We start from the raw sequence: 27,986 nt of genomic DNA on the forward strand, positions 1-27,986 counted from the left end.
GGTTACAGTGGCAGTGGACAAGGGAAGATCAACGGATGTCATCTACCTGGACTTGTGCAAAGCGTTTGACACTGTCCCACATGATATCCTGGTCTCTAAATTGAAGAGACATGGATTCGACAAATGGACCACTTGGTGGATAAAGAACTGGCTGGACAGTCGCACTCGAAGAGTTGCGGTCAACGGCTCGATGTCCAAATGGAGAGCAGTGATGAGTGGCGTTCCTCAGGGGTTGGTACTGGGACCTGTACTGTTCAGTCTCTTTGTCAGCGACATGGACAGCACGTTTGTGGATGATACCAAGCTGTTTGGTGAGGTAGACTTGCTGGAGGGGAGGGATGCCATGCAGAGCGACCTAGACAGGCTGGAGAGGTAAGCCCAAGCCAACCTCATGAAGTTCAACAAGGACAAATGCAAGGTCCTGCATCTAGGTCGGGGCAATCCCAAGCACAAATACAGGCTTGGCGGGGAATGGCTGGAGAGCAGCCCTGAGGAGGACCTGGGGGTGCTGATTGACAAGAAGCTCAACATGAGCCAGCAATATGCAGTTGCAGCCCAGAAGGCCAACTGTATCCTGGGCTGCATCAGAAGTGTGGCCAGCAGGTCAAGGGAGGTGATTCTGCCCCTCTACTCCACTCTCATGAGACCCCACCTGGAGTACTGCATCCAGCTCTGGAGTCCCCAACATAAGAAGGACATGGACCTGCTGGAGTGTGTCCAGAGGAGAGCCACAAGGATGATTCGAGGGCTGGAGCGCCTCTCCTGTGAAGACAGGCTGAAAGAGTTGGGGTTGTTCAGTCTGGAGAAGAGAAGGTGCTGGGGAGATCTTATTGCAGCCTTCCAGTTCCTAAACGGGTCCTACAGGAGAGCTGGGGAAGGACTTTTTACTAGGGCATGTAGTGATAGGACGAGGGGGAATGGCTTTAAACTGGAAGGGGGCAGGTTTAGATTAAACATTAGGAAGAAACTTTTCATTCTGAGAGTGGTAAGGCACTGGAACAGGTTCCCCAGAGTTGTTGAGGCCCCATCCCTGGAGGTGTTCAAGGCCAGGCTGGACGTGGCCTTGGGCAACCTGGTCTAGTGGGAGGTGTCCCTGTCTATGGCAGCAGGGGGGGTGGAACTCGATGATCTTCAAGGTCCTTTCTAACCTAAACCATTCTATGATCTTGTTTGTCAGAACTAAACTTAAATGAAGCACTGGTACATTTACATCATGTAATTGAGAGTGATTTGCAATGCATTCCTTACTGCTCTTGGCACACGTGTGCTGAGAATGGAAGTGAATGCATCCCTGCAGTGGGTGATGTCAGTTCCCCATGCAAACTTCAGGGAAAATTCCCAGGGAGTTGCTTGTGGACCATATAGAAGCTTGAAGCAGGAAAATCTGTATGTGCAGTTTTACACACCGTCCCAAGGCAACACTAGTAAAATATAATAGTTTTTTTATAAGACATCATATTAGTAAATGTTTTGAATAGTCTGTTTTTCTGTTGTATTTTTTGTACAGCCAATAGGGAATTTGGAGACAGAAGTAGAACGTAAATGTGTTGTATATACTGTGTTGGTTAACACAGTTGAGTAAATTCTGTTTCTTATAATGCTAACCTGAGGAAGCTGGGCAAGTCTCTTTCCAGTGTGAATCTATGCCTTACTCTGAGCTTCTGAGTAGTTCATCAGCTTTCTATAAAGTTTGTGCACCATAATACTTTGGAACAAGGTTTTTGTTAGGAAATGTTCTCTATCTCTTAGTAAGCTTGCCAGCGTATACCCTCATCATATGTATTTGGAAGAAAAACTGTAAATCTCTAAAAGATCGCTGTTGGAAATTTACTGACTATATGCTAAGAGGTTGGGAGGAAGGCAAATACTTCCTTTTCAAAACTCTACCAGACACAAAGAAACCTGCAACAGAATGTGGCTTCTGATTTTCAGGTGTCTGAAAAGTCAGAACTGACATTAGGAGACTTTTCTATGCTCATGGGGTATCTACAAGGGATTTAAGCAGCATAGTGAAGGAGAGACAGCCTTCCAGGTGAAAAGCTGGGTGTAGAGAAGACAGGAAAGTGAAGACAAGGTGGAAGGAAACGGATAACAGAACAAAGAATACCTGGAGAATATTGACTTGTACTGCAAGAGTCTGGAGTTTTAAATTTGAACATTAATTTCTGAGTGAAAAAAGCCTCTGTGCTAAAATATCCGCTGCAATGATCAGTCACTCTGAAGCGAAGTGTGGAAGATCCGTTTTCTAATGCAGTCAATAGGCTTGCTGATGCTGATTCAGATGCGTGGTTGAGTTTTTGGTTTGATGGAAACTACTTTATGGTGTGCAGAAAATAAGAAGTGATGATCAGCATTAGTTGAAATTTAAAATGTAGCTTTCTGTATCTTTCTGACTGGAATCTAACCTGAATCAGCTGCATCAAGTCCAGTCTTAATGCTTGCATTTTCTGAAGATAAATACACAGTTTGAGGTTGTCTTATGTAACTCTGTGGTTTGAATTGCTAAAAGTAAACCCCATCTTTTTAAAGAACACTGACTCTGGGTGTATTTAAATTAATGTACTACAAATTATGTCGTAACGTTGGGGAATTCTCACTTTTCAAATAACTTGATTTTTTTTTTTCTTAGTATTTTTAGTTTTACTTAGTTTCACAGCCAGTGCTATGTAATACAAACAAACTGATAAATAAACTTCTGTAATTGAATTGTAAGAAGATGGCTTAATACTCTGCATTCAGTGAATTATTGAACTCATTAAAGGCTCTTTAGAGATCATTTACCTCTAAGTCTTTATGTAGGAAACATTTATGGTAAAGGATTTTTCTCATGTGGAGTATTTACTACTTTTTGCTAATTATTAAAGGAAAACCTTTTTGGGGCTTTCAGATTATGTTAGTAGAGGTTGCAAAGAAAAGCAAAACATTAGTATCGCCTTCAAACCAGAAAAGCAACAGCTGTTATTTGTACTCCAAAAGGTCTGGCAGGTATGAGTCAGGTTTTAGGCAAATTTAAAGTCCTCACCGGTTTCTGAAATATTTAGAGGAATGGACAGTTCTGCCTTTTGTTAAAGAAAAACAGGTGCATTCTCAGTCAGCAGATAGGCTGTTCTGTTCCTGTAGGAAGCACTATTAAATCAGAAGACTAAGAAAAAGTATTAGTGTGTCTGAAGACCTGCAAAAGGTTGTGCTGTAATGCATGCTCACTGTATGTATTTATTCACTAATGTCAGGAGCAGAGACCAGAACTCAAGATAATCTTGTCAATGTCTGAGCGTCCTAGCCAGAACATTATGTTTGGGACATGTTACATTCTGTTCTGGGCTCATAATTCTTGGATTCTTTTCTGCAGAGTAAGAGGTCATGAGTGGGGGAGATAAAGAGTATCTTTACATAAAAAGTAACCTGAAGATGAACATTTCCTTGAGACATGTGGGCTTGAACTCCCACAACCTGAATAAGCACCGCTGCCATCTCACTTGGAAAAACAAAGTAGCTTCTGCCTTCCTCAATCCCTAAATATAACTTTTTTAGTGCCTGGTACTTTGAAAGCATGGCAGCTGTGCTTGCCTTCTGGCTTAGATGCCAGGGAACGTGGAGCATGCTGGCTGGGTGTGCAGGGCGAGCAGAATAGATGGTTCTTTTGGAATTTTTCGGGTCAAGTGATGAGTTGCCAAGTGAATGTAGGTACCTCTGTGGTTAGCTGTCTGTCTTCTGAATTTTAGGTAGGCTTTAGGGTCCAGCATCTGTATTTGGATATTGCCCTAATACCCTTATATAGATGTATCCTTTTTTTTGTGTGTGTGTTCTTGCAATTTCTCCCTCATTTTTCTCTACTCTGGATTTGAAAGCAGGTGCTCCTTACAGCTGTTCATTCCAAGGCTGCATCCTGTTGTACTTGCTATTTTAACTGATCCACTTAAGATCAATTGTTGTGGGACAAAAGTTGTCTGGTAGTCTTACTTTTGGTTTAAACCAGATTTATAATAGTGTAGTGATAGATCCAAATTAATCTAGAAAAATTTGATTTAATAAATAACTGTCACAGTATCACAGAACTACTGAGGTTGGAAGGGATCCTGCTCAAGCAGGGTCAGCTAGAGCAGCCTGCTCAGAACTATTGAGAACCCAACCGGTCATATCTCCACAAACGGACACCTGGCAACCTCTTCCAATGTTTGACTACTCTAGCAGCTAAAAAATAAATAAATATCTTTTTTTTTTTCTTTGTGTTCAGATGGAATTTCATATGCTTTAATCTGTGGCCATTGCCTTTTGTCCTGTCACTGGGCACTACTGAGCAAAGTCTATCACCTTTCCCCTCCCATCAGGGGAACTTACATGTAGTGATATTTACACACATCGATAAGATCCCCCTACACTTTCTCTCCTCTGGGCTGAAGGGTTGCAGCTCTTTCAGGCTCTCCTCATCTGAAGGATGCTTTAGTTCCTTAATAATTTTAGTGGCACTTAGCTGGACTTGTTGCAGTATGTCCATGTGTCTTCTACTGGGGATCCCAGAACTGGACCCAGGACTCCAGTTGTGGCCTCACCAGTGCTGAGTAGAGGGGAACAGTCACCTCCCCTTGATCTTTTAGCAACACTTTTCCTAATGCAGCCCAGGAGGCTGTTGGCCACCTTTGCCACAAGGTTGCATTGCTGGATCATGATCAGCTTGTTGTCCGTCAGGGCTACAAGGTCCTTCTGTTGCAGAGCTGGTTGGCTTCCAGTGTGTAATGGTGCAGATTACCTTTGCAGACAAAGCCTAAGACCTGTGATAATATGTATGTTCACTCTTGAATTGCAAAGACATAGTTTACTTAGCTTATATCAAAACATTTTCATATAATCACTTCTTGTAGTGTTGACACCCAAAATAAAACACTTGGATGTGTTGCTCTTTGGCAGGCTTCCTGTCTTCTCTCATAAAAACAATTAAGCAAAATTTGAGTCAGAAGTTTTCTCTTGAAGAATTAATTTTGTGTTTTTCACAATAAGTGCACCATAATGCCTCCTGTAATTTTTACAGGAATGGTAAATGTCTGAACTCCTTTCCGGGGACCTGGGGACCTTTTGCAGTAGGTCTTAAAGTTCCTGCTTCATGCTTTTTTTGTGCGTTTCTTTGAGCATTCTTGTTCGAATATTCTTGGTGTTTTGCCCACTGTGGAGAAGAAGGTGTTGTAAGAGCTATATATACATACACCAGAGTGATACACAGATGAAATCTCTTTTTCCCTATGTAAAAGCTGTGGACCTGAGTAGCATAGACTGTGAAGTAAAGATTGACTCTAAAAGTGTTTGTGCGTAAAATCTAGAACAAAATATATGGATTTATGCTTTTGCAAATAATTTAAATGACTCTAGATAGCTTATGATAGAGTAAAACTGGTTTCAGTAACCTGAATCTGAACGTTTTAGATTAAAATCAATATGTCAAATTATATCCAGAATAAAAATAATTGATGCAGATAAAATTCAATCTTAGTGCTGATGTAACTCAACCCCGAAACTCTATTTAGCTTTGTTCTGCACTATTTGAGGTTCCCACGTGGTCTGAAAATTACTGAGCTTCATTAATTCCATCTGAAGAGGATTGAACAGTTAGATTTCTGTAGATGGAATAATGTGTAAAAGCAACTTCTTGATATGTTACGGACTGCATAGATGCAGTTTTTGGCCAGTAAGCCGCTCTGGACCTCTATTAGCAGCTGAGAATCCAATAAAGATCTCTAAATTATGGGCATTATCTGGTTGATTGAAGGAGCTTATTCTACTTACTGCTCTGCCAGCCAGCCAACGTAACATCTGATATTTAAACTCATTATCTGTGTATCTGAAACAGTTTGCTTGTATCATAGCTTAAATAGAAGTGAATGTAATCAGCTACTCCATCTGTGTTTGGAATGAGGATGATGAGCTAGAGATGAGCCAGTTTGCTCTCAGATTTCTTCAAAAATGAAGTGTGTCTCTCTACTTGCTATTGACTGCAAGTCTATTTGTCTTATAAAAGTAAGGTATTTCAAAGCTACAGGAGCCATCATGTATTATTTTATGTTGTTGTTAGAAGATGCAGAAATTATTCTGCATACTAAAAAGTTCTTAGCAATGTCTGAAAAATGCTGTAGACTGGAGGGGGAATTACACAGTTGAGAAGCAGAGGAGTTAAAAAATATCTTTGAGTTTTTTTTTTTTTTCTTAAAGGAGGAGAACTATTTAATAAGTTGAATTTTGAAGGCAATAAAAGCTTCATTTCAGGTACAGTTGCAGGGACTGTGAATGCTACTGTGAGTGTTAAGGCTACTTAGTAGGAGGCTCCAGGAGGTCTTTAAAACCAATCTAGTTCAGAAATTATTAAACCAGTTAGGTGGTAATGCTGTATTTGCTGTAAGGAGCCAGTTAAAAGGTGCGTAAAGCAGGCTGAAGCCAAGTTTTCTCTTGCTGCAGACTGTAAAAGCAGCAAATCAGTCACAGAGTAACCCAGGAATAAGGTATTTGCAGCAATGGAGTCTTAAGGTTGTGCTAATACTAGCTACCGGTGCTAGAACGTGGGTGACAGAAAAGGGTATTTATTGCTTGATGTTGTTAGCAGAAAGTTGTATTTTCAAATCATGCCTGACATAATTTTCCAGTGAAAGGGCACAGTTTAAAAACAACCATTAGCTTCCTAATCAATTGCCTCAGGCTAGGAAGCCATAGTGGGTTTGTTACTGTTCACCTCCAAACCTTTTTTTATTACTGTGCTTGAGAACAAGACAGATCTGATGGTGTCTACTGACAGCATTACTCAGGATGTCGAAAGCTTTACAGACTGCATTGCATAAAACAATGCAGCAGTGATAGTACTTGTCATGCTTCATGATCTTTCTAAACAGCTCATCTTTATTAGGCAACTGGAATAACCAGCTAGTACTCTCTCTGTAGGAGGCTGCAGTCCGTGCCCTGCGTTCATGAGAAGCAGTCAAGCGTTCTAGCTGTTGAGAGGGAAGTGGAACTGCTGAAAACACACCAAAAAATTCCCAAATGAATTAAAACCTGCTTTTAATATGCCGTGAATGCCGCATAAAAGAGGTGGTTGGCCTAATATCTAATATCGAAGACGTATTTGTTACATAAGAATATTATAGTAAGTCTTTTTTTGTGAGACTTGGGTGTCTAAGTAATTCTGGAACTTAAGAACTGCTGTGAGTGAGTATGCAAGAACCATTAGTGATTTTTTTTCCTAATCAGTCTCTAAAAAATAAACCCCAAACATTAAATCTTGTATCCCAACAAGCTGGCGTTTCATTAATTAAGAGCAGGTAGATATCTTCACACTTCAGAATGGTCATCTTGTTTCTCTCGAACTAGGAGGTGAGAATCTAGCTGAAAATTTGTCCTTTTGATCTTGTCCAGCTTTATAGAAAGCCATGTTTGATGTGGTTTGGAAATGTGGCGTTCAAACTGAGTTACTTGTTTGTTTTTCTGGTCTGTTATAGTTACTGATTTACTTCACTGAATTACTGGGAAGAGTGTTTTTTTGGCAAATAACATATTGGCATAAAGTCGTATATCTGCCTGGTACATGCCTCAGCTACTCTTGTAGCTGGAGCTACAGATAACCAGTCTTATGGAACTGATAAAACTAAACATGTCATCAAAGAACGACTGGGATACCTAAAGGCAGTCAGACTAAGACTGTCTTAAATGCTGTGCTATCTAAAAAACCTTGGTTCATTTCTGGTGTCTAGTGCCACTGTATGCATCTCTTGGGCTTAGTAATGGCTTTTTCAACATTGTGCAGGGTATATGATTAAATTCTAGGAAGTTTTTCAAATGCAGGGGGGGTCGTTCCCTGCAATCTAATTGGTGAGCTCTTGGCAATTTATCTAGTAAGTTGGAATAGTTCTGAGTGTAAATAAATAATGAAGGTGAAATTACACAGTAGGCCTGACTGCGTCTAGTGACTTCCATTTCCAAAAGGGGCAGTCCTACTTCTCATATCCTTTGCTCCAGATTGTGTAGTCCCACTCCCTCTCATGGATTGGCTCTGATAGTTGTCCGACTGTGCTGGAAGCTAACCTGATAAACAGGCAAAAAACTGGCTAGGTTAGTTTCTTGTCAGATAAGTGAGTGAAAACAGGTTGCCTTGTAACCAGGCAAGTACTGAGGCCATTGCAGGGAAGGGGAATGGCAGTGCTTGCTTGACAGAGAATGAGTAACCTGCCTTTTCCGGTGGCTGCAAGCTGTTAAATCACTGCAAGCTATATCATGTCATTGCTTCCTAAGGTTTGTTTGTCATTTTGGGTTGAACCTCAGTTTCTCTTCATATGCTGTTTGTTATTCAGTTAATTTCTCTCTTCTTTCCTCTCCTTCCAGTGCCCTCTGTCTTAGAAACAAGTAACTAGTATGTCTATTCTTTGTACAAAAGGCCCTTGCTAGCTAATAGAAAACTCTTCACTGGAACTGAAATTGATGTTGATTGTGGTCAGAGGACTTGGGACGCCAGTAATTCTTAAAACCTCATCATACTCAATCTTTCATTAAGATGGCTAGAGACAGAGTGATAATTAACAGGAGTCTGTGTGCAAGGTGGTGCTGGGCAAGATCAAGGCAAAAAACAAAGAATGTAAAAGTTGAGGCAAGGAAACGTGTAGACAATATATAACAAAAAAAGAAGCTTATTTAAATTTCATTTTTTATGTCTTCCTTCAGGAAAAGGGGTGGCCTTCATTTGCTGTATTACAGTTGTCAGTTACTTTATTCCTGAATGAGTGAAGGTTTAATTAACTTGTATACTGACTTCCCTTTTCCACCCTTTTGTTATCTCTGTCGTAGAGCATAACCTCTCTTTATGCTCTTCCTCCTTTTCTGCTGGGGAAATAATGGTAGCAATTATGAGTAGTAGATTGTTCTCAGGTAGAATACAACCACACCCAGGCACTCAGTTAAGATCTTGTCTCTTTCAAGATAGCTATGGCAGTTATTTTAAATAGGTTAAAGATTTTGTGGTTTGGTGGGCTTTTTTTTGTTTTGTTTTTGTTTTCATAGAATCTAGACAGAGTGTTGTTTCTGCCTTTAAAACCAATGTGGTTTGAAGGTATTATTTTAAAGTACTTCTTTTTTTTTTTTTGCTTGGTTGTAAGTTTTGGATTTTTTTCTCATTTGTAAGTGTGGTGGCTTGACCTTGGCTTAATGCCAGGTACCCACCAAGCTGCTCTATCACTCCCCTCCTCAGCAGGACACGGTAGGGGAGAAAATAAGATGGGAAAAAAAATCTTGTGGGTCAAGATAAAGGCAGTTTAATAAAGCAAAAGCGAAGGCCTTGCAAAGGGAAACAAAAGATTTATTCTCTACTTCCCAACTGCAGGTGATGTCCAGCCATTTCCCAGGAAGCATGGCTTCAGTATGCGTAGCGGTTGCTTCAGAATTATTGCACAATTAGAATTCCTGACTGGGAATTGAAATAATGCAAATTATTTAATAAGATGCAGTTACGTGTCAGGGGCTTTTACTAGGTTCTGGAATATCTTAGAGAGGAAGAGGTAAACTTTCATTGGCTTGGAGTCTTGAGGAGGAGATAAAAATACATAATGGAAAAACTTTGTTAAAGACCTAGAAAACCTTTGTCATCAGTGCATAGGGAGACATTTAATTTCTGTATCCATTCTTCTCCTTCCAATGTCCTCTCTCTTTGAACCAAATAACTAATATGTGTATTCTTCTGTGTGTATAAGGCCTGTGCTGCCTAACAGGAAAGCATGTTGGCTGTGGCCAGATCAATTGGGACTGCAGTATTTCTAGAATTACTTGAAATCCAATGTTGCTCCTTTTTCCTGCATCAGTCGTGGGGAAGACAGGATAGTTCTCATTTATTTCAACATGCTTCTAGCAGTTGCAACTCCACTAAGACACAGTGCCTGAAGTAAGATTGGGCTATTGTTTCTCCTTTTCTTTGGTATGTCAGTCTGGCCACACTGGGAAAATGAATGGGTAAAGATGGGAAGCTGAACTGCTACAGAGAATCTTTCTGAATTCCTGAGCAGGGTGCTCTGCTTCGTATGTAAGGGTTACACTGATTACTAGTTTTAAAGTGCTAAAACAAATTTTATTCAGGTCAGACTGATGTACGTTTTTTTCTTTCTTTCCTAAAAATCTTATGACTTGATTCACTTGCTGGTATTATCCTGGTTTGTCTTATCGGTTTCACATGGAAATAAGGCCTTCATCTATCATTGTTGCTTTTAAAATGCCTTTTCTCTCTGATCTCACTGACATGTTGTTTAGTTTTAAGGTCTGCTGTAGTTTTCTTAAACGTTATTTTTCTGATCTTGAGGCAGCTTATTTTGCTAAGATTGACACTAAAATATCTAGGCTCCTTCAAACTGTGATTTCTGTAAAACAATAATTTTAAGAGGACAGGGACAAAAATTAATTGTAAATACTCTTTTTAAGCAGCTTGATGCAATCAGTCTGATTGAAAAGAGTAAGTAGGAATCTCAGTTGGCATAGGAAGGAGAGAGAAATTGGGTATGTGCTTTATAGATGATACTAAACAGAAGGAATATGTCAAAAGTAGTACTTTGGTAATGTTAACTTGGCCTTGTTGGGAAATGGTCATTAGAAAAGTACTTTTCATAACACTGCTACACGTAATCTGATAGTTGATGCTATTATGAATTAAGCTGGGCTACGTGTCTCTTCCTAACAGTCCTACATTGTAGTGAAAAGATTATTTGACTTCATTGTGTATTTTTGCCTGTGAAACACTTTGGATTTCCAGAGCATGTATTTCTTTTGACTGCAGTTTGAACAGTCATTTTACTTTTTTGCTTAAATTCCTAATAGTTACATGAAATCGTTGTATAGAAAATCAGCTGTCTGCACAATCTTTTTATAAATGTAGATGATTAGAAGTAAGATTGTGCTGATAAAATGAAATATTCAGTTGTCAAAGTATTTTTTAAAAGTTATGTCCCTTTTCTGTCTTAACTTCATTCAGCAATTTCAATAAATTGAACTAATTGTACTTAAAATACAGATCCTGGAAAAAGCATGTGCTCAGATTCAAAAACATATCAACTTATTTTCAGACTGGACTGAAATTACAGAATGGGATAGTAGGTGTACAAATAACATATGTCAGTATTGTTTCCCTGAGTTTTTAGGTACCATGGTGATTACGTTGAATACGTGGCTACATCCCTAAATATCAGTAGAAGGTTTTGTTGCATCTGTAACTGAGTGTATATCATTATGTAACTTGATGGCTTTGTTCCATCGCTCAAAATTTTCGTATTAGGTTTCAACTTTTCAAAACTCATTCTGTAGAGTTGAGCTTTCTTTGACAAGATGTCATGTACTCATTTTGTTTATTTTAGCCTCTGTGCTTTGAGGGAGTAAAAAGCACTGTTACTTAAGAGAGAAATTATGTATACTGTTTTTCTTACTCAATGGGAGAGTGTGCATGAGTATTGCCATTAAAAGGGTCTTCTGCAAGAACAGCAGTAGTATAGTTATCAAACTTTAAATTTTATTTCTGGAGGTCCAGGAAGTCTGAGGCTTTGGAAGGCCCTTTGGAAATCAAAATAGATCATATGCCTGTCTGCATGTTTGTGTTACTGCAATACTTCATTTCAGAGAAATATTATGTAATTTAGAAGCAATAGGGTTCAAATACATTAGGGAAGTCTAAACCTATGTAATGAACATTTACATTTTTAGTGTGCAATGTGATGGTTAATCTGAAGTAGACTAGGATCTCTTAGGACTTTGGAAGTGTCAGAACACATGCCTCTGAGCAATCAAAGGTCAGAGTTTTATGTGTATTATGGCATGTAGCATTGTTATTCTTGGGATTCTTATGTGTGTTGTAGGATCATGCAATATTGAATAAGTTAGTGTATTTTGAGGTATTTTGGGAGTTGGTCTCACATGTCGTTTTTCAGTCCTTAAGAACTTGGTTGGTGGAATATGTGTAAGTGAATATGTACTAAAACTATGTATGCTGTTGTGTCATGATGCATCTGTTCTAGACAAATCTAAAAAGTGGTGGGTTTTGTGTTTTTTTTTCTTGATAAAATTGCTAGCTCTGAGAGAGGGGAATATTTGTTACAGATAACCAGTATTGTGTTTTTCTAATTTTTAAATTATTTTTAAAAAGTTTATTTATGCATGCTATTTGAGTTGTGTTTATACCAGTCATTCCTTTTTAAAAAGTATTTTTTTTTTTTTGAAAAGTGAATATGGCAAAAATAAAAGCTCAAATATTTTTATGTTTGGTATTTTTTTCTGTAATCTATTTTATGGCAGTATGGTTCTATATCTAGTGTATAGAAGTTTGTCACTTCTTTAAAATTATTTAATTGCCAAAGTAAATTCTTGTAACCCTAAAATTACTAGCATTGTGATTCCAGAATTGTTACCATGCTTACCATCATAAGACTGAGAGATAGCTGGTAGTTCCTTGAACTTTCCCATGTTGCTTTGTGGTTTTTGGTCAATTTTATTGCTTTGGTGTAACTGCATGCGTTTTGAAAGGGGGTGGGTAATCTAGCTGGCACTTGAGGTTCAGGTTTTTAAAGCTCACTACATTTATTTTAAGTTTTAGACTCTCCTTCAAATCATCTTCATTTTTTAGCTGGTTTTGTGCTGTGGGATGGTATGTAGTCTGTCAACAGTATTGTCACACTATGACTTTGTCCTTCTATTCCTAATTAAGTATTTTAATATTGTCACTGAATGAGTGGCAGATGTGGCTATTTGGTTGCGGCAGTGACATCTTCAGTACTTCCATTGTTTTAACCTGTAAATATTGCGTACTTGGCATCCTTTTCCCACTTGGAAAGAATAGGTTTGAATTAAACGATTAACCAGAATTCCTTAAAATTTGCCAAATTGACTTCCTGCCCCACACTTTTCTTTGCATTCTTGGGATGGAGTAGGAGAAAGCTGTTCTTTGCTTAACTTGCTAGCTTGCTATGAAATTTTGACAATAAATGCAATAGGATTTGGGGGTTTATTATGCTCAAACAGATTAGGACTGAAAGTAGCAACTGGAGACCTTGTTACAGGTAAACTGAAAAGTTTGGTATAATATTTGCCTACTATTTATAGAGTTATTTGCTCAGTATATTAATAGAAATATCTCTCATCTGTAATGATTTGAATTTCAGTAATAAGGTCTAATATTAAAAAGGCAAGTGTCAGTCTCATATGTGTATATTGTCAGTATAAGATTGCTAGACATCTCTTTCCTATTGTTTAACGATCGTTTTTGAAAGACAAAATACTGTAGAGATGAAATAACAGAATATTTTCAAATACCATGTGTTGAATATAACAAAGTTATATATTTGGTAAATAACTGCATATAACTGGAACATGTACCATTTTATTTATAGGAATCTTATTGTTAGGGTTTCAAAAGCCTATCTGAAAAAGTGAGTTGAGTGGTGGTTCATTTTTTTTCCTTTGGATCAGCTTGTTGAACTGACTTGTCATGTGGCTGCCTGATGGTTTAGATCTGGTGCGAGAAACAATAGAAGTCCATGGTCAGACAGTTGGAGGAAGGAGGGTGGGACCTCTTTTCAGCAGCAACAGCTACACTCAGTTTAATATTATGTGAAATTGTACCCTGCAGTGGCGACTCAGTTTTTGGACAGTCAAGGCTATCATGTTACTAGTGAATCTTTGCTACCTCTAGAATTGACTTATTCCTTTTCTCATCCCTGTTAAGACACAGTGGGGACTCACTGTCTATACATCTTCTCAGCTGTTCTGTGGATAACTGGAAATTGAAAAAGGATTTTAGGGATCTGCTCTGTTGGATAATAGGAAACATGCCTATAACACTGGTAATTGTCTATAGCCCTGTATTTCTACTAAGATGGAACATGCTCTGGTATTTTTACAGGAATTTTGTTGATTTTTTTTTCCTACTGGATATGAAGACACGCTTTTTTTCTCCTTTTACCGCATAAAGCCTGCAGTGCTCTCTGAGATATAGCAAGGAAAACTTGTGGGTGCTGGTGCAAGGGTGGACTTGAAGAAGAGGATGTGCAAAGTTCTTGTGCAGAAATAGGATAGTAGAGAAAGAAAAAGAACATTACCCATAGTGTTTATTCAGGTAGAATGTAGGGGAATCTTGGAAAATGTAATTTTCAATAATTTTATAGATTGGAATAGATGTAGGTATTGTGCCTAATTAAACATGCTAGCAAGAATCCTGAACCTGCATGTTTTCTGCACAATGATAGTAAAAAAGTGAGACAGTTCGGATCAGACTGTGGAAAAGTAAGAGGTGTTTAGGCCTGAAATTTGTGTGTCCCAAGAAGAAAGTAAGAGACTTACAAAAACCTCTGGCTCAATTTTGAGCTGTAAGTCAATATGTAATGGTAAAACAATATCTATCTAACAGTGTCTGTTGAAGAAATAGTAGATGCTCCCATTATGGCCTGTCACGTTTCCTCATCTGCTTGGTGAAGCTATATGAGTACAAAGTGTGATGCTGGTGTTGAGAGAAGTGGAGGCTACTGAGGGAAGCTTCATCAGAAGTACAACTGCATCTAGAAAGAAGAGTCCATTAGATTGTGTTCCATGTGCTACTGAAAGAGGGGGAAAAAGGAGCTTGTGGAATTGAAGTGATGGTGGAAAGGAACAGAAGACAGAATCCAAGAGGATGGTGTCCTCTGTACAACCCAGCTTCTTGACAAGTTAATTCATTTTTTCTATGTTGAGGATGATCCATCTGTTTTCTGCAGTCCTTTGATTAGATCATAAAGAGTTATTCGCATCTCTCAATTTTGAAGATTTATGTCTTCAATATGCCTTGTATACAGGAAATCTCAGAAATTTCCTAGTGGGAATAACTTGCCAACAGTTGATAATCTGGCCTATTAGTCTGTTCAGTTGTGACAATTAAACTGGGGAAATGGGCATCCAAACTTTACTCATATCTTGACAACTGTTAACTTCTGTAGTGCCCTGTGTGTGTCATCATTCTCTTTTATACTTGGAATTTTGTATAATGGTGGAGTATATACACTACTTGTTTTAATAAGACAAAATAGGTTTTCAAGTAGTCATATCCCTTTAAGGGCACTGAAGATAAGGCCTTGAATCAACAGTGCTTTGAATTTTTTCCGTAAACGAGGATTCTTTCAGTCAGAAAAACAGAGGCAGTTAAGTAATCTCTAAAATGGCGTGGTCGTGCCTGATAATATCAGAAGTAGGGAAAAGCCAGGCTGAATTGAGAGCTAGCAGGTATTAGATTTGGAAGGTGCAGCAGCCTGTGTGGTGACTGATATGTATCCAATAACTGCTCACAACATCATGCTGATGTAGGAGAGAAGGGGTGCCAGGTGCTTTGGGTGGCTTACTATGTACAACCGTGTAGTCTTCAGGGATGATGCTTCCTGTAAATGTTTTGGACTTTTGCTAACTCCTTGTACAATGCATTCCAGTGTAATTGTGAAATAGTTGTTGAATCTGTCATACCAAATTATCTGTACTCATCCTATCTCTTAAATTCTAAATTAATAGCAATACTGCAGTAGAAAACAACCTCTGCAGCATTTTTTTCCCGTGTGAAAGAAGCCTTATTTTCCCTTTACAGAAAACAGAGATCCACTGGTATCTATCAGGTATGTTAGATCGTCCTCTTCTGATTGTTTTTGATTTATACTCGTTCCTTTTACATATATACAAATATAATAATCAAATTGAAAGTTGAGACTAAATCAAAAACATTCACCTTCTAGTGAGATTTAAGTCTGGAGAATTAGTTCCTTGAACTTGAGTAGCAAGGAATTTCTTCAGTTGCCAGGGATGGGCACGTTCTTGTATGTGAGGAAACTTAGCGTTTCCCTGATTCTTCTGCTACCTCTTGCTGATCTTGCCTTGATACTAGACACCTCGGGGAAGTTATGAAAGTCTGACCACTCAGAGACTGATATCATGGAGTCTATTTTTAACTAAATTTTTCTACTTTGCTACTGCTTCTAGAACCATTTTTCAAGTAAAATTGGGCCTGTTCAGGCCTACCTTCATGAACAGATTAGAGATATATTTTTGCATAGTCTCCTACAGTTGTTTTTTCTATAATTATTTTATTTAATTTTTTATTTTGTACTGTAAACGTTTCACCGTTTCTGAAGATTAGTCTACAACCTCCCTACAGGAGATGAGCAATTCAGAAACTAGATAATATATACTAAAAACATTTCAACTCAAATGGATGGCGAGGTGAAGGATAATAATGATATTTCATTCAGGAAGACATCAGTGAATTGGGACTGTTATTGTATTTGAGTATGTTAATGCTTTCCAGGCTCTCTGCTACCTCTTGGTGACCTTACTTTGATGCTTGAGGTCTGAAGTTGCACTTACCACAGTAATTGATTGCTTGCTAGTAGCCAGAATGATTAATGTCAGATTCATCTGTGTATGTTGGAGAAAGGGACTCAGGAAAGTGACTTGTAATGATGCTGTTATGTGATTGATACGCTTTGTGGCATCCTTGGCAACGCTTGTTCTTGCAGGTGCTGGCACCTCATTTGCCCTTTGCATCAGTCAGGTATCTGCTGTTAGATTCACTTCCAGTGTCTCCCAGTTAGTGTTTTGCCTTTCCAGTTAGTTCTGACTTTAAAGCATAAATAGTAGATGGAAAATGTGTGCTTTCTTTATTGAATGGCTGTTCCAGCTACTCTGATACCATCCCAGTGTCGCCTGCTGTCTGTGCACAAAGCCTTCAAGAAAGGTTATGGAATTAATCAAGTCAGAGAAAGTGTTTAATACTTAGCCTGAAAATAAAGCAGAAATTCTGTTATCTGTAACGTTCTACAAGAGACAATAAAATTAACATTCTTAAACAGAATATGACAAACAACTGTCAAAGCTTGGAGGTATTTTTACTATGCTTTGATGCAGAGTTCTTACTGTTAGTCAGCAAGATAATCTGATTGGGGTGATGATGGATGTATCAGATAAACACCAAGAAAAAGGAAAGGAAGTAAGTGAAGTTTTCCCATGGAGCATGGTGCTTCATTGAATAATTGTGCAAACTTGATCAAGATACAATCAAACATACATATCCTTAGCTGTTCAAAAATCAGCAATTTAGCTAGCCACACCCTTGGCTGCATCAAATGAAGCCTGGCCAGTAGTGATTCTGCCCCTCTACTCCACTACAGTACTAGAGACCCCACCTGGAGTACTGCACCCAGCTCTGGAGCCCCCAACATAAGAAAGACACGGACCTGTTGGAGCAGGTCTAGAGGAGGGCCACAAAGATGACCAGAGGGTTGGAGCACCTCTCATATGAAGACAGGCTGAGAGAGTTGGGGTTGTTCAGCCTGGAGAAGAGAAGGCTCCAGGAAGACCTTACAGTGGCTTTCCAGTGTTTAGAGGGGGCTTACAGGAAAGATGAGGAGGGACTCTTTATCAGGGAGTGTAGTGATAGGATGAGGGGTAACAGTTTTAAACTGAAAGAGGGTAGATTTAGATTAGATATCAGGAAGAAATTCTTTACTCTGAGGGTGGTGAGACACTGGAACAAGTTGCCCAGAGAAGTTGTGGCTGCCCCATCCCTGGAGAGGTTCAAGGCCAGGCTGGATGGAGCAACCTGGTCTAGTGGGAGGTGACCCTGCCCATAGCAGGGGGGGTCTGGAACTAGATGATCTTTAAGGTCCCTTCAAACTCTAACCGTTCTGTGATTCTATAAGGGTATTCCTAAGGATGCATAAAACAGGCCTTCGCATTTGGGGCTTTTAGAGTGTACATTTTTAAAAAGTTTTCTTCTAATGCATAGGATTATGAGTCACTCATCTATTCTATAAAAAGAGATAGAACACAAGCAGAAGGAAATGGGACATGGATTAGAAAAGACTGCTTCTGCCTTTTTTGTTTATGTCAGCTGACTTTTTATGTGGTAACAATTTCTGTAGTTGTGGTCTTAAAACAGATACTAAATATTGCAAGAATTGTGATGAATTGTGGCAGCTGAGTTTTGTATTTAGATTTTAAAATAGTATGTATATAAAAAAGCTATATCATTTTTAAATTTCATGTGTTATGTAGTGAATGGCGAAGTGGAAGAACCAGCTGAATGTATTTACAGAGGATCCAGAATGGTGTACTTGCTGATAGTTACATGGGAGATGCTCTTCAGTTTCAGATTTTATTTGCTCATTGGTGTGCTTTGAATGCTAGTCTGTTTAGTGTATTGTTCTGGCAGCATGTACTGATACTTACTGGAGCGTAACAGCGATTTTGGCACTAGGCTGCTAGGGAGAAGACTTCTTGTGGCTGGGTCATTTCAAAGCTTCAGTGTTTAAGCTGTCATTACACTTTAGATATGAAATGGATTACCTGAATTGGGGTAGTGTTCAAGTTCTCCTGTTACTAGAATGCGTTGAATATAAATACTTAATTTTAGTGTCATAATCTTGCTGCTCTATTATAAAATCAGCAATTTTGTAAGTGTCAATGAACTTTTGAGAGAAAGAACTCTGCCAGGATTCAGATTCTACCAGCAAGTATGGATTACTTTTTTTTTTTCTTGAGAACTTTGTGCAAAAGCACATCTTCTCCAATTAACCTCTAGTGTTTCAACTTCTAAGAAAATATACTTCATTTTGGCTTTAGAATTGTCTTATTTAGATATACAGTGTAGATGTTTTGTTGTGACTGTTATAAAGATCTTCAACTTTAATCCCACTTTGATTGTTTTATCTGGGAAAAAATGTGCTCTGGGAAAACATTACATCTCTAAAGTGCTCTTTGAAATACATGTTGCTATTTTAAAACAAAAACACTTCCACGAAGGGATTTGTGGCTACTTGTGTAACTTGCATAGCTAGTACTAGTAGTGTAAAGATTTCAGGAAGAATTATTCTTCATTGATTTGTCTTGGGGGATAGGAGTCAGTTTTGTGCTTTTTGCTGGGAAAAAAAGAAAAGAAAAAACAAGAAAAAAAACCCCATGATATCTCCTCTAAATTGATAGCACATAGGCTTCAGAATTTTTTTTGAAATCATAACTTTTATAAGGAAAATTGCTTGAATGATTTTGCATAAACTGTTTCCTGTAATTAGGATCAAAGCTTTTTTAGGGGATGAAGGGTAATGGTATATTGTAGACTGATTTTTAAAGAAAATTGATTCTTTTTTCTTTTTGTGATTTTTTTTTTTTAAAATGGCATTCTTTGTTCAGTGATAAATTATTACTCAAAATTTGTGTGTCAACCCAGTAATTGAGATAATTTGGTATCTCATTATGATTTTGTAGACTAAGCATGTTTTAGTAAAGACTTAAGATTTAATTATTTTTTAGCTTGAAAAATAAATCTTGCATGTATTCTCATTAACATTTTAAAAATATTATTCCAGCTGCGTTGGGGTAGAGGAGCACCATGCTGTTGACATTGATCTATACCATTGTCCCAACTGTGCAATTCTCCATGGACCTTCTCTAAGTAAGTATGGGTTATGCAAATTTTATTTTACACTTTCAGTCTATTTTCTTTCCATATACAATTAAAAAAGACTGTTGAGAAGAACATTGAAGACGAGTTTGATTATTTAGAAGGTACTGGTTCTACATGACTAACTCTGAGCTGATAAAAAAACACACAAAACAAAACAAACCATCTTGAAAGGTTCCTTGATCTGGAGATGCAGATAGAATAAAATAAAAAACATTCCTATAGATTAAGGAAATCAAAGTGCACAGAGCTAAAAGAATCTGGACTTGACAGAGAGTGAGAGAATGAAAATTAGGGAATCATCATTTAAAAAAAAATCCAAAAGATGGCTTAAGGTTCCTATGTTTGCCTAGGAAGACAACTTTGAGAAAATCTAAGTTAGCTGTCTTACCTTTCTTGAAGGTTGTAGCTATATGCCACAGCAGTCAAGGGAAATCTGGAATATAAACTTCCTGTGGGTTTTGGTTTGGTTTTTTTTTTTTTTTTCCTATTTATGTGCTTGGGTCCTTGAGCTTTACACAGCTCCGAATTTCAGGTTTCTGATTTATAAACAAGTTTCCACCATGAGTTGCCAGAAGAGACTGTGAAACAGAACAGCAAGAGAGACCTTTTCTTTCGTCCTTTCAGTAGGTATATGTGCTGTAGACATCTGCAGTGGAAAGATGATAACATAGCAATTCTGAAGAAAGCGGTTTTTGTCTTTCTGTATCTACCGAAAGGATACTGCTTTATCCAACTCCCCAAATTTTTCTCCATGATTTCTGTTCTCAGAAGGAAATGATGTAAAAATGAATTTCACCTCTCCAACAATGAATTAAGTTTCTGTGTTTAGACCTGAAAAATGTTTATATGCACTGTGTGTCTTTAACCTCCAAGCACTAAGTCATGGTCATTCATGTTTTCTAATGTGTTTGTTTTGGGGTTTTTTTTGGGTTTGGTGTTTTTTTTTTTCTGCTTGAAGACAACATAATGGTTTATAGTCAGTTGTGACTTAAGATCTAGAGTCTTTTCAAAGCTGAATTTACTTTACCATTCAGAAATAAGTTTAAAACCACTGCACGCTTACTAGTAGTCTTCTGGAGTATGAACAAAGTGATAAAGCATCACTTACTGATGTAATTAATATATGTTGTATATATAATATATATAAGTACCTTGTATAGTATGTGAGTTCCAGGTTAGCTACTTTTAGGTTAGGGGCTAAAAGGTAAGATAAATGCTGTTTTACATGCTTGTAGTTTTTAGTATTCCAGTTGTAACTTTCAGTTAAAAATCTGCATGTCTTCCCTGTAAATCAGAATACAAATAACAGCCATTTCTTTCCCCAACTTTCTGCCTGTTTTTATGTGGAATAGAGGGACTAAGAGGAGGAGTAGAAGGGGAATCATATCAGGCTTTCAAAATAATGAGCTAGTAAATTTGAAACTTTTCTCTTTTTGCTTTGGGAAGACTAGTAAGTTTCACTATGATGCCTATGAATAACCCTGCTTGTAATGCAGAGGCTGCTAGCTCTAATGCAGGCTCTGTCTCACCTGCAGCAATTTGACAGTGAGATAAGAGTGATTTTTGTGTTGGAAGTCTTTTAAAATATAGAAGAATATGTGGTAAAAATTACCCTTATTACTTCATATTGCCTCAAGTAAGTAGAAAATCTAGATTTAGTTGAAGCTTCAGACATGTCACTTATCAACCCAAGCTGAGGTGAAATGTTGAAATATGTCTTCACCTGGAATTTTATTAATTGTCGTCAGCTAAGCTGTCAGAATCAAATCTATGATGGTTTGGGCTCTACTTGCTTTAACGTTTAGAGACATGACTTCAAGTGTTGCCACAGTGGTCCAGAGTGCTTCAATCATATGAAATTATGTGTGCAAGTAAAAAAAGCATTTTTATTTACAGCTTTGTATTCTAAAATCCCTTTGTCCAAAGGAGTTTTAAAAGAGACAAAAATTCAGCTGTTTGATTTAAGAGGGCAGGTATATCTGTGATTTCAGCAGGCACTTGTGTATATAATCCCATCTAATCGAATCACGTAGTGCAAAAAATTTACTAAAAGTATACAAGAAACACGTACTCATACTACCAAATGGATGGTTACTTTGAGTATCTGTTGTGGTTTAGCCCCATCCAGCAGCAAAGAACTACAGCTGTTCGCTTGCTCGCTCCCTCCCCCACAGCGGGATCGGGGGAGAATTGGAAGAAATAGGCAAAACTCACGGGTTGAGATAAAGGCAGTTTAACAGAACAGCGAAGGAAAGGGGAAACCAACAATAATAGTGAAAAGAAACATACAAAACACAGTTAATGTACAACTGCTCACCAACTGGAACCCAGAAAGCCCAGCCAGCTCCTGGGCAGCAATTCCTGCCCTCCCCGCCCCCTGGCCAGCTCCCCCAGCTATACCCTGAGCATGGCTTCTCCTGGGGTCCAATACGCCTTTGGCTAGTTTGGGGCAGCCATCCTGGCTGTGTCCCATCCCAGCTCCTTGTGAAAATTAACCCTATCCCTGCTGGAACCAGGACAGTATCCTACAAAATTAATTCTGTAAATGTTCCAATAATGAAAAGAAAGCTATTTCATCGTAGATTTAAAGATCAAATAACCAATAAATTTCTTCTTGTATTTCAAACAAACCCAAAACTTCTTAATGTGGAGGAGCAACAATTTTACAAGAACTTTAGTAAGCAGACATGCATGTAAAATGCTAAATAATTAATCCTAAAATCCTAAATAATGAAAAAAGGGTGGTTTTAAAAAACAGTAATAGACCATGGAGTTTTCTTAGCTTATTTGGTTTAGAATCTTCATATTATATTTTGTTATTTTCAAAGTTTTCTCAGTGATCCTTAAGTCTGAAAATGCTTATTTGCATGAATGATGGGAGACAGATCTGTCACCAGACTCTAGAGTCCAGAGCTTCAAGAGAGCACGAGGTACAGTAAATGTTAACAGGACTGGTTGTCAGGACATTACTTTCTTAATTTGGTTTTACCTTCTCAATTCTGTAAACACCCTCTGTTGTTGGTTGGTTTGGTTTTTTTTTTTTTTTTTTGACTGTGGTAGTAATGCCAGTGTTTTGATTTGAGCTGACAATATGATATGGTGTACCAAGCCTTAGAAGTGGTATGCTATGATTTATTGTATGCTCCTCAAAATCTTTCCAGTCTTCATATGCTAACATTTCGCTTGCCTTTTTGGTCACTGGGAATCACCTAAAGGATCACTTCCAAGACTTGAGGCCTCATTGTACAGATATATACCTCTTGATGGTCCCCATTTTAAGTTGGGCGTGTGACCTCTGAGGCAAAGAGACTAGTAGTGTGAGAATGCAGGGAACAGTGTTTGCCTAAAGTAGGTGCAGTTATTGGCCCATTGTTTTGAGTGTATAAGGAATGTAATTTAAAAATAGCTTTCTGCTTCTTTTTCATGAAAACTTCCAGCACGCTCTTTTCCTTTTCTCAATCCCCCTAGTCTAGTGTATTTTTAGAGTGTGTATTTTTAGTATTGTCACAGTGGGTTGTGCCTCAGTTTTCAGGAACAGCAAGGGGAACACTAGTTTGGAGTGATTGGGAGCAGGAGGTGTTATATGTGCATTTCAACTTATGTAGTAGTTTGGGTTTTTTTTGTTTTAATTTGAGCATGAGGATCCATTCAGTTACATTATTTTTCTTGCAACTGTTTCTGTAATGTCTTAAGGGGTTATAACCACTCTAGTATTAAGAGATACATAAGCAGAAAAAGTTTTAATTACTGTTTTCTGTTCTTCGGTGTTCTACTTATACAAGGATGATGTACATTGCCAAGTACGAAGTAAAGAAAAGGAACCACTTTAATTTCTAGTTTTTAAGTTTTGGAAAGACAGATTTTTAAAAGTTTGTTTAGTGCTATAAAATCTCTTAAGCAGCTGTATCATCTTACAATTTTAATAAGTTGTTATAACAGTGGTGAATTTATGAGAAACTACTCTTGCAAATTAGTATCAGCTACTAATTTCTTGTATTATTATTTATGACTGAGAAAATAGCTTTGAAAACTTAATAAACCTAGCTTCATTATTTATGACGTTTTACTGTATTTGGATAGTTGGCTCATTAAGCAGGCTCTTCAGTACTGGTTTTCAGGTTAGCAAATAGCTATAAATGTCAGTTTATTCTCTTAAATGTCTTCTAAAAGGTACATTTTGTCACTTCTGTAGGAAACAACTTCTCAATAGGAATAATTTACCTCTTATGTATAATGACTTTAAGATGTCAGTTATTCCTGTAAAACCAACTGCTTATTTTTCTGGAGAAGCAGCATTTTTTTTCTTTTTAGAAGCTACTATTTTTTCCCTCCTAAATCCTTAGCTTCCTGTTACTGTTAGCTGTGTTTTCAGGAATGCTGGCACTCTTTTTGGATTTTGGGTGCATAATGACTTTGTTGAACTTAAGGGTGAGCTCTGTCATGAAGTTTAAATTTGTATTAATACAGTTGCTTAGCTAGGTGTTGTATTTGCATTGCAGGCTGTTTTGTATATGCCTGTAAAACACCATTTGTGTTGCTGAGTAACAATAGCTTTTTCCTCTTCTGTGTTTCCTCAGCAGATGTAACTAAATTTCTGTTTAATATTAGTTAAATTATAGATCTGGTCTCACTAAGTCTTCTTGGGGCAGTCTTCCAGTAGCAACTATCTAATGCTGTGGAACAGAGTTTGGCTTTTTTTAGGAAAAACTGAAACACACCTAAAATTACTGTACCCTTAGTATGTTTCTTAGTGTGGTAAATGATATGCTGTTAAGTCAGTAGAACGGTAGCAAGTTCAGCACTGCTGGACCTGCTTTCCCAGATGTTGAGATGGCGGTTGTTTTTGTTGAGGCACCTGTTGGGAATTTAATTGGGCTTCTCAGCCTGTTGAATGTTTGAGGACAAGAGATACAGGTTTATTTGTACAGACAGAAAGTTCTCCAAACTGCATTTTGCTAACAAACAGATAGATGATACAACCGAGGGCTTCCTTTCAAAGCAGTAAGCTTGTGTGCTTTATAAATGAAGATACAAAATGAGTGGTTGATGAAGATGAATTAATGAAATATCCATTATGAAATAATTTGTCATGAAATCATGAAAATTTGAAGACAGGCACTAAGTTCACCATGATATCATAAGTCATGTTGTCCTCTGCTTCACTTAGGCCAAAAAATTGAAATGAGGAGGCTGGATACAGCTTACAATTGTTCTAAAATGCAGCCTTTCAATAGATAAAGGGGGCTTATAAGAAAGAAGATGATTTTTTACTGAGACCTGTAGTGACAGGACAAGGGGTTACGGTTTTAAACTGAAAGAAGGTAGGTTTAGATTGGATATAAGGAAGAAATTTTTTACAGTGAGTGTGGTGAGACACTGGAACAAGTTGCCCAGAGAAGCTGTGGATGCCACATCACTGGAAGTGTTCAAGGTCAGGTTGGACGGGGCTTTGAGTGACCAGGTGTAGTGAGAGATGTCTCTGCCCATGGCAGGAAGGTTGATCTTTAAACTTCCCTTCCAACCCAAACCATTCTATGGTTCTGTGAAAACAGGTGGTTTTTTTCTTATTTGTGGATCTGTCATTTGTCATGGGGAAACCAACACAACAGTTTTTATGAGAATGCCTAGTTTTTAATTTTCCTCAGCCCTTTAAATACAGGGAACTGTTAAAAATGCAATTGAGTTTCAGATTCTCAAAATTGTAATAGAAAATTAATTTATCCTTTGTTCTTTATTAATATGTTGTAGCAGTGCACTAAAGTTTCAGACAACTCAGAAATTGATTGTTTTGGGGTGCAATGCTTGCGTTATATGCATTGTGCTTGCATAGTAAAAATCACACCAGCCCAAAGCTGTTATGGAGACATAAGCAGTGGATAAAAGAAAGGTGGTTTGGTCTCGAACAGCATATGGTAGTGAATAGTAGTAATATTATCAGACTGGATATGTGAATGCTTGTATGGCGAGATGGGATTAGGTCCTGTTAATTCTGTGTTACTACATAAAATGAAGTCCGTGGATCTTGAAGAGATACGATTCTTCTGTTTATTAAAAATATAAGCCTGAGCTTTAGGAACTTAAAGTTCTGTTTCTAGTTTTGTTGCTGACTTTTTAGATTTGGACAATTTTCAGGCCGCTGCTGTTACTTGTTCTGCACTGGATATGGAGTGTTAAATCGTTGTGTATAATGTGCACTGCAGTTTTCACATAGAAGGAGCTGTAGAAGTATAGAGGATTACTGTCAGGTGTCCTGAAGTTGTTGCAGATAGGTAGAGTGTCACCTGTTAATCATAGTAATGTGATTGAGGCATGTCTGGCTCACTGATGAGATGACTGCTAATCTGAGCCATCTGATTTAACTAATTCAAAGTTTAATCCTTCTGAAACTTGTAGTGAAGAAGAGGAGGAACTGGCATAGACATGACTACACAGAGTTGGATGATGGCTCCAAACCAGTGCAGGCTGGAACACGGACCTTCGTTAAACAGCTGCGGGCTCGCTCTTTCCCAAGGTACAGAAGCTACTTACACATTTCAGTGGAAAAAAAATAGAGAAACGTTGGCTGAGTGAGTCTTGGAGGAGGTGACTGACGTTTCTCTGCTTCAAAAAAATGAAGGCTGAGGATTACTTCCTCCTCCTTTAGAATCGCCCCCTGCCCCATCACTGTTTCAGATGGATGCATTTGCGTTTTCATGCAGTAGCTTTCCCTGATCAGTTTTGCACTGGGACATGTTATCTGTTGGGACTGCTACAGGGTGGTGTGGGGGTTCTGAGTTTTTGGGATTTTGCTTATTTGTTTTTGTGGGGGAGTGGGGGCTGTAGCATGAGTGGTTGGGTTTTGTTTTGGGTTTGTTTTTTTCTTTCTTTTTCTGTGCCTGAACTGTCACAATATTGTCTGCCTATTCCTCTAGTCCAGGAATAGTCCTCAATTTCATTCTAAATAACATAAAACATTTATATGAGCTGGTAGTGTATCCATTCTCACATGCTTTAGAGGAACATGGTTGTACAGTTGTACTTTCATCCTGAGCTGTGTATGATTGGCTGTCTCACTGAAACATAATGACTTAAGAGTTCTTTAAAGGAGTTTGTTGTTCCTATTACCAAAATGTACTTTAATGCCTTCTCTGAGAATTCCTTTTCCCCATCCTCTTAAATTACTGTGTTCAGTCATATAAAAAGACTATGAGTTCCCAGGTTATGCATGAAAGCCAACATTTCCTTGCTGGTTTAGGTTGCTTTGTCTTTTAGGTAAATACTTAATATAATAGTACTGGGTGCACTTCTTTTGGATTCAGATGTAGCCATTTCCGTCTGTCCTCCCCCAAACTGTGACTTTATTTTTTTTTGGTAGTCCTCGGAGGATGCTTTTCTGCTAATATTCCATTATTTCTTTCCACCAGTGCTGATGAAGTCATTTTGAAAATGCATGGAAGCCAGCTGACACACAGATACTTGGAGAAACATGGATTTGATGTTCCCATTATGGTTCCTAAATTAGATGGTCTGGGGCTTAGACTTCCTCCGCCAACTTTCTCTGTTTTAGATGTGGAACGCTATGTAGGTAAGAGTCACTCTGGAGTACTTGCAAATGATCCTGTCTGTAAATTAAATAAAAATTTGCATGATTATAGGCGCTTCCAGGGTGCTAAATATATATTCTAAATTGAATTACTTCTAACCAGAAGACTAGTAGAGAGTAAAATTAAAGCTACAGTTTTTGGGGGTTTGTGCTTTTGTTGTGGGTTTTTTTTGTTGTTGTTTTGGTTTGGTTTTTTTTTTTTTTATGTGTGGTAGATATGTGATAGGAGTACAGCCTTACTTTTCAACTTTCAAACATGTTAATTTTGGTGCAAGCTAAACATGGAGTGCTGGGGTTTTTTTCTGCTACGTGTTGTAAACCAATAAAGTATAATGTTTTTTAAGATTGTTCTCTTTGTGGGAATTAAATGAATCTTATGGTCAACAAAAGTTTAATCATTGGTTAGGATGTTGCAAAACTTAATGTTTTGGGGTCAGTAAATTGGCATTTCTGAATTAAATGTTTCTTCCTGGAAAATTTCCCACCTTGGCTTCCTTTGGTGGGAGAACTAGAGCTTCCCAAGGACCACTTATTTCTTTATTATCAGATCTTTTAACAGTCTGCAATTGTTTCAGACTCATGTAAATGTGCAGTACAGAGAAATAGAGATTGAGCTGATCACAGCATGACATTTCCTGTAACATATAGTACAGTTGAGAAGTCTGTGTATGGCCTTGTCTGTGTTCCTGTGACAACCTAATATGATATGTGCTGAAAGTAGGTTTTCCATCCATCAGCATTTTACAATAGCACCAGGACAGAGGAAGTATGTAGTACATGGAATGTTGTTACCATTATGATGATTACAAACAGAAATGTATTCTACTTTAAAGTGTAATTATCATTTTGATACTTCTGAATCTTTTCTTTTGGAATACTGCCTCTTCAGATTTGGAGAGAAACTTGGTTTTCTCATTCTCATACATATATTTTAACCTGCCAGGT

The 27,986-nt window shown here is 37.9% G+C and overlaps 1 protein-coding gene across 1 annotated transcript in view; it reads left to right on the plus strand.

Moving 5' to 3' along the window:
- Positions 1–27,986, plus strand: part of KDM7A (lysine (K)-specific demethylase 7A) — a 95,255-nt gene that overhangs the window by 37,894 nt on the left and 29,375 nt on the right. Inside the window, exons 3-5 of the mRNA XM_009887430.1 lie at positions 19,362–19,447; positions 25,853–25,970; positions 26,863–27,023. Of these exons, the coding sequence (XP_009885732.1) occupies positions 19,362–19,447; positions 25,853–25,970; positions 26,863–27,023 (365 nt within the window). The remainder of the gene's footprint in view (positions 1–19,361; positions 19,448–25,852; positions 25,971–26,862; positions 27,024–27,986) is intronic.

This window comes from Charadrius vociferus, unplaced genomic scaffold, assembly GCF_000708025.1.
Source record: "Charadrius vociferus isolate BGI_N301 unplaced genomic scaffold, ASM70802v2 scaffold196, whole genome shotgun sequence".
In the NCBI taxonomy this organism is placed as follows: Eukaryota; Metazoa; Chordata; class Aves; order Charadriiformes; family Charadriidae; genus Charadrius; species Charadrius vociferus.